General features: G+C 37.7%; 1 protein-coding gene across 1 annotated transcript in view; it reads right to left on the bottom strand.

Annotated features, from left to right (window-relative positions):
• Positions 1–1288: 1288 nt before the first annotated feature.
• LRRC7 (leucine rich repeat containing 7) overlaps positions 1289–12745 on the bottom strand; it is a gene marked incomplete at both ends in the record, with an annotated part of 278327 nt that continues 266870 nt past the window's right edge. Inside the window, one exon of the mRNA XM_080916060.1 lies at positions 1289–1396. Within this exon, the coding sequence (XP_080772186.1) occupies positions 1289–1396 (108 nt within the window). The remainder of the gene's footprint in view (positions 1397–12745) is intronic.

Here is a 12745-nt window from a genome sequence, read left to right on the forward strand (position 1 = left end):
TAATCAAATTAATGACTAATATAAAAAGAAATATTTTAGAGCATTATAAAACAAATTTTGAATTTTCACAATGGGAAACAGAATGGACAAAATACAATAATTAGGCTGTTTTCTATCTCTAGTATGATTAAATTTATGTTTATATTCCTTAAAAACTTTTAGTTTGGAGAGAAAAACCAATTTGTCTATTTCTGTCCATTAAAAAAAAACAGGAATTAAGATATAAGTAGACCACAGCTCTGAGAAATTATATCTGAAGTTTCATATTTCAGTACCAAAGTTTTGAAACCACCATAGCTTTCTAACAAGTCTTTCTCTATAATAAATGTTTTCAATTCCTAAAATTCATTTAAATAATTTAAAAGTAGCAAATTAAATAAATCAGCACACAGATAAGTTCCACACTTACAGTAAAAGGAATCACAGGGGCCACAGTTTATAGTCAGCATAACCCCGAGGAAACAACAGTAAAGCATTAAGCCTTCCCACCGCCCATCACTCACTGCTTGTGGTTTTGGTGAAGAGACTGATCCGCAGCAACCTGTGGTCTGCCTCTGAAGTTTGCTTGTGTCCTCTTAATTAGCTAAAGGCATTAAACAGAATTTACCTTCTCCGGTTTTTACTCAGGTCCCAGAGATTAATGGATAATTATGAATCGTTTCACTCTACTATGGGAATTTAGCAAATGGCTGTAGAACCAAATATAAATGCTTTATACTTTATGTACAGTTGCTTTCATAAGGCGTGATCATGTAATTTTTATTGAAAAAGATTCAATATAGTAAAGTCTTATTTTAAGATATATTTTCTTTCTCAATCCAAGATGTTTACGAAAATATCGTTTTTCTATATTCTTTTTTGTATATATGCCAACATATACCTTGTGCTAGAAATACTTTATGGGGACTACAACTCTTTATATACAATTTTTGAGGCAGTATTTCTGATGGAGAGCAGAATTTGTAAAGAGCTTGTGTGTGCTTCCGTGCTCCGAAATTATAGGAAATCCACTTTGAGAAGACAACTTATTGGATTAGAAAAACAAAAACAGAAACAAAACCGCACCAATGCACAGCCAGAGGCTGCCGCTGGAACTGATACAGAACCGCGCATACGCCGTGTTTTATAAGTAACATTTTTCAGGGTGGTCAAGGCTAACGTACAATATTATACACCTGGCACTGATGTTTGCCATTGGTCCAGCAACTGGCAAAATTTGTTTCTATGTATAAATTCATTTTTAAACATTAGCTCTGGCCTGACATATCTTCACTATTTATAAAAACATTTAGACAGTGAGCTCACGTTGAATAACTAGGTCTACTGTGTTCTGGAAGCTCTTCAGTAGTAAAACAGCTTTTTCATGTTCCATATGCACAAAACTGTGTCCATTTGCCTGAAAACACAGGAATAAAACAGGTCAGTCAATGCAAACAGCTCATCCCCTCTGCGTCATTGTAACTACAGGGCTCTAAGGAGCACAGCAACAAGATTCTTATGATTCAGAGTGAAATGGCTTTGACAAATATTTATCACACACCCAGTATTTCCTTGCGTGGGTGTGATCATAATGTCCAGCTGAATAGGATCAGTCAATTATACTTACGACCCAGCCTTTCAGTTTTACTATGTTGTTCTGGGTTTTGTTATTGGGGTTTTGCTGTGCTAGTCAAGTCCTGGTACATTCTGGGCAAGCACTCTGCAACAGAGCCATGCCTCAGCCTCGTGGTTCCAATTTGTTTGTACAGGTTCCTAGTTGAGGTGGCGCTTAGTTGACATTATTGACGGCACAAATTCACTAGTATATTTTAAAAATTATTTCTATTTTCATGTATGTGTATGTGTCTTTGTGGATACCTGTCATATGTATGTGGGAACCTGTTGAGGCCAGAAGAGGGCATTGGACCCCTGGAAATGGTGTTATAGGTGGTTGTGTGCTGCTTGGCATGGGTGCTAGGAACCAAACTCAGGTTCTTTGTAAGAGTAACAAGGCTCTTACACACTGGTCTGTCTCTCCAGCTGCATCCAGATATTTTAATCTAATTTTGACCTACTTAAAAATAGTTACCTTATATATTCTTTAAATTGAAACAATCTATTAGTAAATGCTAGTGTTTGCAATATCTGCACATTGGTTTTCTAACACAGTTCAATGAATCAATGTCTTAGGAGTAAAGCCCAGTGACAAAAGTCACAGTGAAACCTATAGTATTCTAGCTAAGGGTCATCAGGAAAGACATCAAAATTCATTTAAAATATAATTAGCCTGCTGGAATTTCAAAGCCCAGCTGGCTACTATTGTCACAAAATGTATATTTTCTCTAACAAGTATTTGTGGTCCTTGGTTTTCTTAATATTAAACAGCAAATTGTACTACTTGAATTATTATCATTCTTAATTTAGGGAGATGTATGCCCACATGCCTCTTAAGGATTAAGACAAAATTAAAACACAAAATTATTGAAATTTGGAATAAGTTTCTGTCACCCAATAACTGGCAGTTACAGAACTATTTCCTTGAAGGATGAACACATTGGATTTGGAGTCAGTTAATTGAACTTCTGTCTGTTTGTCTTTCCTCTCTATCTATGTGTGTGTGTGTGTGTGTGTGTGTGTGTGTGTGTGTGTGTGTGTGTGTGTAAGCTCAGGGGATGATATCAGCTGTCCTCCTCACTAGCTCTTCATCTTACTGTCTGAGATGGGGTCTTTCATTGAACCGAATGCACACCAATTCTGCTAGACCAGCTGAACCAAACCTTACAGATCCTCTTATTTCTGTTTCCCAGTGTAGGATTACAGGTGCTTAATGCTATATTCAACATTTATATAGGTGTTGAGGATCCCAATTCAGGTCTGTGAGCTTGCACAACCAACATCTGACTGTTGGCTCCAACTTCTCCAATTTTTAGTGAACTTAAACTTAGTCTGGGGTCACTTACTCTTTATGCTTGTCATATTTTAGATAACTATTTGAGAGGTAAAATGTTTTTCACTGCCTTTATCTTTTCCAAAGTTCAAACAGCATTTTATTTCAGAAGTACTACCCACTTTTACAAGTTAGATAAAAAATTATTGTACATATAATTTTATCTCTAGTTAGCTAAAATTGGATAGTAATGTGGTAAAGAAGGTTCAGAAATGCTGCATTTAAAACCATGGCATGCCTATTAGTTCAGAACACCCTGGGGAACAGAAATGTGTGTTTCTAGAGCTACAGATTTGCTTTGAATTATCCAGTTGTGTATTTTTTTCCGTAGCATTCAATTAATGAAAACGCTGATTGATTGGCATAAGTTATTTCAGTGGCAGGAGACAGTAGCTGAGTACAACTGGGGGTATACCAGGTTAGACTTTTTGATTTAAAACCACCACCACCACCACAACAACAAAAACAACAAACCCAATGAGTTTTCAGGAATAGAACACAGCATGAGAAAGTTTTCTCTAGTCTCGTTTTAGTTTGGCCGTTGGGAAAATAGCAAACCCTCAAGAAAATGAGTGTTCTGTGTAGTAGAATACTTCCAACCTGCCTCAAAGGTAAATGTTTGCTGTAAAATGACAATTTAATAATGGACCATCTCAATGTCAAAGTTGAATCTGGGCTTTGCCAGTGCCCAGATTCTATCCACAGCCTTAATCTAGAATTGCAAAGAACCCATAGCTCTCTGAGGATTGCCCAGCATTTTTATATTTTAAAGTGTTAGGTTGAAGGACTTCTGGATTTGGAGACCATAAATCATGTACCTAAGATAACAGAACTGGGAGATTCATGGGGAATAAACAGAAGCTACTGCGGATGGCTTCAGTTAAGGCTATCCTAGGTAGTCCTAAAGAGGTAGACAGAGACAAGATAGACAGATGGACAATAGATAGTGATTGGTAGCTGGGCAGATGGGTAGAGGGATAGTTAGACAGAGGCATAAATACACCACTGGAGATGACCAGGAATTTACCTATAGCAGTTAGCACTGTAGTTTGGTACAGTTTAACTTTGGCACAATTTTTCTGGATGTTGTAAGACGTAACTCTTCTTTTAGGTTTATTAAATGTTATTTTATTTATTTTACTTTGTGCGTAGCTATGTAGCCCAGGGTAGTTTTAAACTCATGTTTCACCTGCTACAAGTACATGGGTGTGTGGATGCTATTATTCCCAGCCTTAGGAATTACTTTTAAAACAGTAATTGAGCTATTCTTTTAAAATTTTTTTCTCTAATTTTTAATTATGTTTTAAATTATATAATTATTATTTTGTCTATGTGTATCCATGTGGCTGCCTATGTGTGATGGTAACTGTGTGGAAGTGAGAGGAAAACTTGCGGCAGTCATTTTTCTCTTTCCACCACGTGAGTCCTGGGATCAAACTCAGGTCATCAGGAATGGCAGCAAGCACCTATACCAATTAAGCCATTTTACCGGCCCCTTGGTGTTTTCTCAGTGTAGAACATAGTGTGATGCATTTCCACGCGAGACAGTGGCAGAGGGGAATGGAGAAGCTGGCTGCGCACTGTCAGAAGTAAAAGAAAAAAAACCATCCCAGAGAATTTTATCCTCATCTTCAGGGCGAAGAGCCCAAAATAACTTACACTATTTCTGTGACCACAAGCATCAGACTTGCTTTCAGGTCTGGTGACACTTTCAGGTCTGGTGACACTTTCAGGTATAGATAGTGACACTCAGAGTCACGGAATTTGTAACTTTTGTGATAAACTAAAGACAGAGAAACCGTAGAGTTCAATTAGCAAGGTTGTGGTTGCTTTGTATGTGTGCATCAGAGAGGCCAAGGAGAGGAAAGCTGTTTTAACACAAACTCTAGGATGTTTTGAAAGATAAATTCGTAGGAAGCATTATGCTTATGGCATTTAAATATGTACACAATATAAGTGCAAACAATAATGTGGACCAATGCTAAATCAAAGAACATTTGAGATGTAACAATTGGTCATGTGTGTGTGTGTGTGTGTGTGTGTGTGTGTGTGTGTATCTGTGTGCATGTGTTTTATATAAACATTATTAGGGTCACATAAAATGTGTGCAATTTTGAGGAAATTGCAAGTTAATGGAAAATGAGAAACAAATGAGATGCTTATTAAGTTCTAGTGAAGTTAATAGGGAAACAATCATAGAAGTGATATTCAGAAAGTGTTATGCCTTGAGAATATATAATTAATAGGTATCTAACAGGAGCTGATTTGAAAGTATGGAAGACTATTCCAGTGTAATCTTTACCCTGCTTCCAAAAGATACTCCATCAAAATTAAATCTTATGTGGACACCTCCTGTGTTGCAAAATGCTTTTAGTTTCCTCTTGTCATGATTTAGACATGAAAATACCAGGAGTTAATTAACGTAATATTTGCAGTTCAATCACAAGTTGAAGGTATAGCTCATTAATCCACTGTAAAGCACACATGACTTTTTATTCCCCTTATCTTTTTCTCCCAGTCTTCTTTTTGACTTCCTTCTAATAAAAACCTTTTGTCAAATATGTGAGTTATAGATGCTTGTCTATAGAGACTTCCCAGAGCAAAAGAATTCTGTTGTATTCTTACTCAAACCTCCAAACCTTAATACTGGTACTGAAGAAGGAAAGCCCCACAGGGTAAGGACAGTGGATCCCTTCACACATTAAAAGAAAAATCGGGTTAGAAATTTGACATGTGCTTTTGGTTAATTTAAACACATCATGATGGGGAAATACTGAAAGGGCCAGGACACATATATTTGTATTTCAGCATCTTGCAAACTTGAATGCTCACAACTCTTGAGTTAATATTAAAAAGCACAGCCCGCCAGCAAGCTCCGGATGTGAAGCCAATCCTTTATGTGACCCAGCTCTGATAGCCAGACATGCTTGGAAGCATTCCATCACAGATAATCACCATGCTTCACTAATTAACGTCCTCGAATTAATTCCCATTTCAGGATTGCCTTGCTTTATTGTTTCATCTTTTCTATTACTTTATTCTTTTCTTTTCCTTCCTTCTTTCCATCCTTCCTTTCTGTTTTGAGACAGTGTGCTAGGCCAGGCTGGCCTTGAACTCAATTCAACTCCGTGTTTCCATTTACTTAGTGTTGGGCTTACAGGCATAGTCCATGTCTGGTCCATTTTAGAATCTTCTTTTGATAGAGTATTCTCATTAAATGTAGTACTACATTTAGCACTGAATGCACTATATAATTGATACCACGTTGACTCTGACTGAATACACCTTATGATCAGTACCATGCTGACTCCAACCAAATACACTATATAGTTAATGCCATGCCGATCTGACTAAATACACTATATAATTAATATTGTGCTCTCTGACAAATCACTAAATAATTTTCTAACACAAATCTCAACTATAAACCTTCAATTCTGAAACTTCTTTTGTTAGAGAACATGACATCATAGTGGGTTTTACTGGGACTAAAAATTCACTGAATGAAACAGAAAAAGAATTCCTCTCCTGAGTTAAGCATACACTCAGGTCTGAAGACTGTTACCTGCTCTGGCTTTAGAGAGGCTTCCTTCCTGATATGCACACCAAATCTTTAACAAATGAACATGTGAATTGCTAGGCAGCTTCTCAAGATGATGTGCTCTATTTTATATTCGCCATGTCATTTGAAAATTGATCACTTAAATGGGGATCTTTGAGGTTTGGCTGGTTTTTGTTTCCCTGCTAATGTCAGAGTTAGATCTGGGAGTGGAGCTACATACTGGAGTGCTGGTCTAGCCTGAGAGGCCATAGGTTTTAGTCATAACAACCAATAATGACAGACTGGTGTCCATTTGCATCATCATTATTATTTATGGTGATGAGATCTGTCACAAAGCCTGGGAAAGAGCAGTACGTCTGAGCTCTACCCTTAGACGCAGAATCAAATGCTTTATATTAACCCTGTCTTTCACCACTTTCTGCTGTGTATTCAGGGCATTACTAGCTTATAAAAAAGCAGGAACTTAGGTGTATATACTATCATTTTATTTTTTTATGTTGTTTTGCTCAAAGTTTTTTTACGTAATGAATCTAAATTCCAAGCAAGCAAATAATCAATCAGTCCTGCTCTACAGAAAATGCTCAAGTAGTTTATGTAGAGTAGGCCAACAGTAGGCACTTCCAGCACTCTGTGATTTAAATGACACCATGTAGATGCTTAATTAACATTATTTTCACATCAGCTAAACTAGAGAGCAGAGGCAGAAAGAACCCTCTGAACCTGGCTGGTTTTGTAAACACCTAGTCATATTCAGTTAAACTACCACAAAAACCCATATATGTCTGAAACAACTTAGGTACTTTCTAATTAAACTGTCCTTAAAGAATATTTTATTTTCCCAGGCATTCTGTGAATATACACAATAATGAAGGTGTTGTTTCTTTCAGGAAAGATGGGGTTCCCTTTATGGTCTCTCATGTTTGTGGGTTTGGTAGTCACCAAATAGGATTAAACTATACACAACTTATTCACAGTGCTTTGATTTTGGTTCTTTAAGGGCACAAAACTTCATTTGAACTTTAAAGATATTTCTTGTTTTCTGTTTTTTGTAGTTTGGGCGGAGGAGGGAAATTTTTTCTTTTAAAGATTCAGACAAATGAAGGTACTCCACCCCCTTTTTCATGACTCTGGTATAGGTAGGTCCCTTCTGAAAGAAACAACTGCAAAGGCTGTTGCATGGAAATGAGAGGAACCACCCACTGGGAAGCTTTGTAAAACTCTTAGGCTTTTAAGAAGCTTTGTACAAAATTCTGAAACAGGAAGGGCTTAAGGTGGCTTTACAACTTACTTGACCAAAGAACTCATTTACTAAAAATATTAAAAAAAAAAAAGCACCACCGGTAAGTGACTGACTTATACCGACTGCTTTTTGCTGAGCCTTTTGAATACTGCTTCCTTTGCTATTTAAAGGAAAAAATGTGCTTTTTCTGTGCATGGCTGAGCTGTGACTACTTGCTTCTGGCAATGTGCTTGGGCCTAGAGGCTTTCCTCTGGGTGTTCCAGAAGCCTGGGTAAGAGACTCCTAGTGTGAAACAGATTATCATTGTGGGGGCTTTGCTGTGCTAGCTACAGGTTCTCAGAATCTGTATTTTGGTTTTGTTTTTAATTTATGAAAGCTGGGGGCTTCTGAATAAACTATCTTTATGGAAGATTATTCTGTTAGCTAATCATACCGTAGGTCACTAAATAGCCACAGAATCTCATTCTGACAAGGACAATCTGCCTCTTCAGTGGCTATCCACACCATGGATCTGTTTAGCCTGATCTAGCCACCCACAGACATTCTGCCAGACATCTGCAGAATCCATATTTGCTCTGACACTCTCTGTTTTGAAACTACATGTTACTATGTCCCACCTGGTTCAATTTGTTTCCATGTTTGAACCCTTCAGTTCCATATGGGATGGTACAGTGCTTGAAGGGTCTCTTTCTTCCTGGAGTCTCTTCAGTTCTTCCTTCAGACCCACTCTGGTATAAGCTCCTACCTTGCTTTTGTGTCGTAGGAACTTTTCTTCCTAAATTCCCTCTGCCTGTGAGTACATCACAGAACCAAATTCTTAGAGTTTCAAGGTACCTGTATACATGTGTCTCCTTAGTTACAGGCTCTATTGATGACATGTGATTTCACCATCATTTAACATTACTCTCACATTTTGGACATGAAGCATCCCCCAAATGCTGGAGGGATGTTGAGAATGTTGATATTGAGGGATGAGGTCGTGAGGCCTTGGACCTAATCAGTGGTTGATTTCTGTACTGAGTAATGTGGTGGCATTTGAGAAGATAGTGGAGTCTAAAGGGGAGGGGGTGGCTGGAAGAAGCAGGCCACTGTTAGAGGTGTGTATTCTTCTGACATCTTCCCAACTCCTTCTTCCCATCTCTCAGCTTCCTGTAAGATATGCATTGAGCTACACTGTTCTATTATGTGCTCCCTACTATGAGACTTTGTCTCAGAATTTGTCAGAATCAACAGACCTAGAGAAACTTGGACAGGAACTTTGAAACTCAAATGAAGAAAATATTTTATCCCTCAGGTGTTTTGTTACAACAATGACTGGGGAGCATCTAACACCCACCATATGACACCAGTGGGAATATAGGGATGAGTGGTTAAAGAACAGGACAGTTAGGTAACAGGCCTGGTACAGGCCAACTTTAACAGCTACATGAAACATCAAACACCTAATTACACCTGTGAACAGTCCAAGTGTTCACTGTAGATGGAGTGGCTGACAACTATAAACTTCTGTATAAATTCAACCAGAGATTTCATGATTTCAAGCTCAGTGGTCAAGAGCCTTTGTTATTCATGTAGAGGTCCTAGGTTTAGTTCCTACTTAGTGGCTCACAAACTATCTGTAATTCCAGTTCCAGGGGATCTGACACCCTCTTTTGACCTCTACAAGTAACAGGCATGAACATGCATACAAATAGGTAAAACACTCATACAGATAAAATAAATAAAACCAAAATTTTAGCGAAAAGGAGAGAAATACATGGCTTATATAATTGTCACCTTAACTATTTTAATTTGGTCTCTTTGAAATATAGTCTTGGACCAGGAGATTGAGGCTAGCTTGGTTTACAGAGAGAGTTCCAGGTTAGCCAAGAGGTACAAAATAAAACCCTGTCCAAAAAAAAAAAAAAAAAAAAAAAAAAAAAAAAAAAAAAAAAGTAGAAGGAGAAGAAGGTTAAAGTAGTAGTGGAGGAGAAGGAAGAAGAAAAGAAGAAATGGAAGAAAGGTAGGTAAGAAAAGAAATAGATAACCTTGACCAGGAATACATATTACTAATTCTATGCCCCTCAGAATGATTATAAGTTATGAGAAATGGCAATTATCTTGTCTTCAACAATATTGATATGTCTCAAGTTGAAAAAACTGTCAGGCCTGGCAACTGGTATAGATATATTGGTGAATTCTCTATAAGTTATGTACTTTATCTTTTGCCCAAGATAGGGCTATAAATGGGGTGGGGCAGAGCAAGGCATAGGCACTCAGGCTTTAAGCTGCAGCTCTGAATTCTGGTGCTCACTAGAAAGCATAATTTCCTCCAATTTATTCATCTTTTCAACAAAGTAACTTCAGTGAATGGATAGCTCTGTTCTCAGCTACCTTTGGAACTGCAGTGCATGTAGTGAATTTGGTTGAATATTTTTCAAATCGAAAGAACATTAGAAAGAAGAAAGAACAGTCAATATTAACATAGCAAAACTGCCATTTGGATGGTTACTGATCAGCAAATACTCGGGGTTCCACCTAATGTGTGTGTCTTTTTAATGGTTTGTGTAACTTCACATTTTGATCACAGAGCTCACTTTGTGCTGTTTTAAAGTGGAACAGGACTGAGTTGTCTGAATACATCTGTTCTTTGTTGTGTATCTATGTGGGGAAAACAGAATGTGTTTGCATGCTCACAAGCTCTTCGGACACACATGTAATCCAACTTTATGTTCGCCATTTCACAGGAGTAAAAAGGAGCGTTAGGTAGAGTCATGCAGAACTGGGAGGTGGCTCAGTTGTTAAAGTGCCTGAAACATCTGCGTTGGAACTTATGTCTGGATCCCAGGAAACCCTGCAGAAGCCAAGATAGCATGAGTCTGTGATCCCAGTTCTGGTGAAGAAGGGTAAAGACTCCTGAGGCTCACTGACCATTCAATCTAGCCAGCTAGTGAGCTTATGTTCACTGAGAGATTTCATCTCAAAAAACTAGGGTGCGAATGGTATACAACGATGCTTGATGCTCATGGCCCACATATATTCACACATACATATGCTATACATATACATGTGTATCACACCCATGTGTTATACAATATGTTACACACCTATTTGTTACACACATACATATATACACATTACCCTTGTACATGTTACACACATACACATACATTACACACTCATGCACACACATAAAATAGAGTCACAGAAAAGGAGAGAAAGAGCAGACCTGATTTGGGAGGTAAGGAGTGGCACCTCTTTGCTTTTTTGTGTCTCTTTTGTTCTGTACTGTCAAATCTTCCTTTTACTTAAATTTCTCAGGATTTTCATCATCATTAAGCTTTGTCCAAGCAACAAAGTACAATACTGATCTTGTGATTGATAAGTAAGCCAATACCAACATTGTTAAGGGTTCGAGTGTGTTAAAACAAATCAAGAATACAGTTTACTTTCTCACTTGTGACACTAAAAGCTACCAAAGAATTAGTCTCATCTTCCCTCCTAAAGAATGTATTTGACCACTTTGGATTTTTAATTACTTTGAGAAAAGCTGAAACAATGGTAATGTATCTTATTATGGTCTATGTGCTTTCCTGACAGCAGACTGTGAAATGAATTCTAAGGTGAAAACAAAATGTCCACCCCCAATGCATTTGTAGGGAGAAGAGATCTGAGCCATGTTCTTGCTTTTTTACTCACTGACTTATAATTCCTTTCTACCTCTTGTTCTAGGATCCCATTCTACATCTTTGGAACCCAATGTGCAAATCTTAGGACTCCAATGGTACACCCTCCTGCCCTGTGTATACCCTCACCAGAATCTCACAGGAAATAACACATGTTTATCCTATCAGGAGACATGAGTGTTCTATTTTCCACTGCAGAGGTAGTGCTTTCTTTTTTGAATATGAACAGAAGATTGACCTCTTTTCTAACTCTGGCTTGGGAGGAACCGAGTTTACCACTTGTTTGAAGCTGCAGATGTGGATCTACCAGCCTGTCCTTCTAATAGATCAGAGATCTAAAACTGATTATCTACATTTTTCTCAAATTCTGAGATTCTTTTGGAATTTAGTGAGTGGAGGGGAGCAAAAGAGCAACTGAGAGACTGAGCTAAGGAAGGGAGAAAGGAAAAGAGGGAAAGAGGGAGGGAGAAGGGGGAGAGAGACACACATAGAGAGACAGAGAAAAAGAGACAGAGAGACAGAGAGAGACAGAGGGAGCTAGCAAGCTTGTAAACCAAGTGTTAGAAAGTTGTACTGTTAGTATTTTAGTATTCTTGGCTGTCTTTTACAACTCATAATTTTACCCAATTAAATATTTGGTCTGGTAGAAACTTTGGGTATTAATATAAACTTTAATTATGTTTAGCAAATCTGAGCTCTGTCATTATGATGCAAACTATTTAAAGTCAATGTTCTAGTTATATCTTTAAAAGTAGATTAATGAAAGTGGTCAAGAAAAATCTCAACTATTTTATGCCTGTTTTGTTTCCTTGTCCTGATTCAAAGGCCTTCTGCTTAATAATCTACCTGTGGAGATGGCTTATCCCAGACAGTGCTATGTCAACATTGGTACAGCTCAAATCAGCCCATGGCCTTTTCAGGCATCTTCCACTTTAGAAACTTGGGCAGCTTACAGTGATCTCACTAATTAGTTTAAAACACTTGGGAAGATAAATTACTACAGCAATCTTGTTCTTTCTCTCTGTATTGGGCTACCTTGGACATCCTTTTTCTGAGACTTTCTGTGAGTGTTCTGTAGATAGAAGGCAAGAAGGTCTCTCAGGGCTGAGTGGAGAAAGTCTCTGCATCTTTCTGTTACTGCAATTTTTTTTTCCAGATGCCATGTCTTCTAAGGGTACCTAAGACAAGTGCTATCAATTTCAGGTAATTCCATCATTTATATGAGGGAATTTCTGCTAAATCATTTAACCTTGAGTAAACCGGCACTCCTTAAGGGATTTTTGTGTAGTATAGGAAATAAGTAAACATCTCTTCCATGGGAGTAAAATTTGGGAAGAAGGAAAAAGAAGTCA

Source organism: Micromys minutus, assembly GCF_963924665.1.
Source record: "Micromys minutus genome assembly, chromosome: 4".
NCBI classification, from domain to species: domain Eukaryota; kingdom Metazoa; phylum Chordata; class Mammalia; order Rodentia; family Muridae; genus Micromys; species Micromys minutus.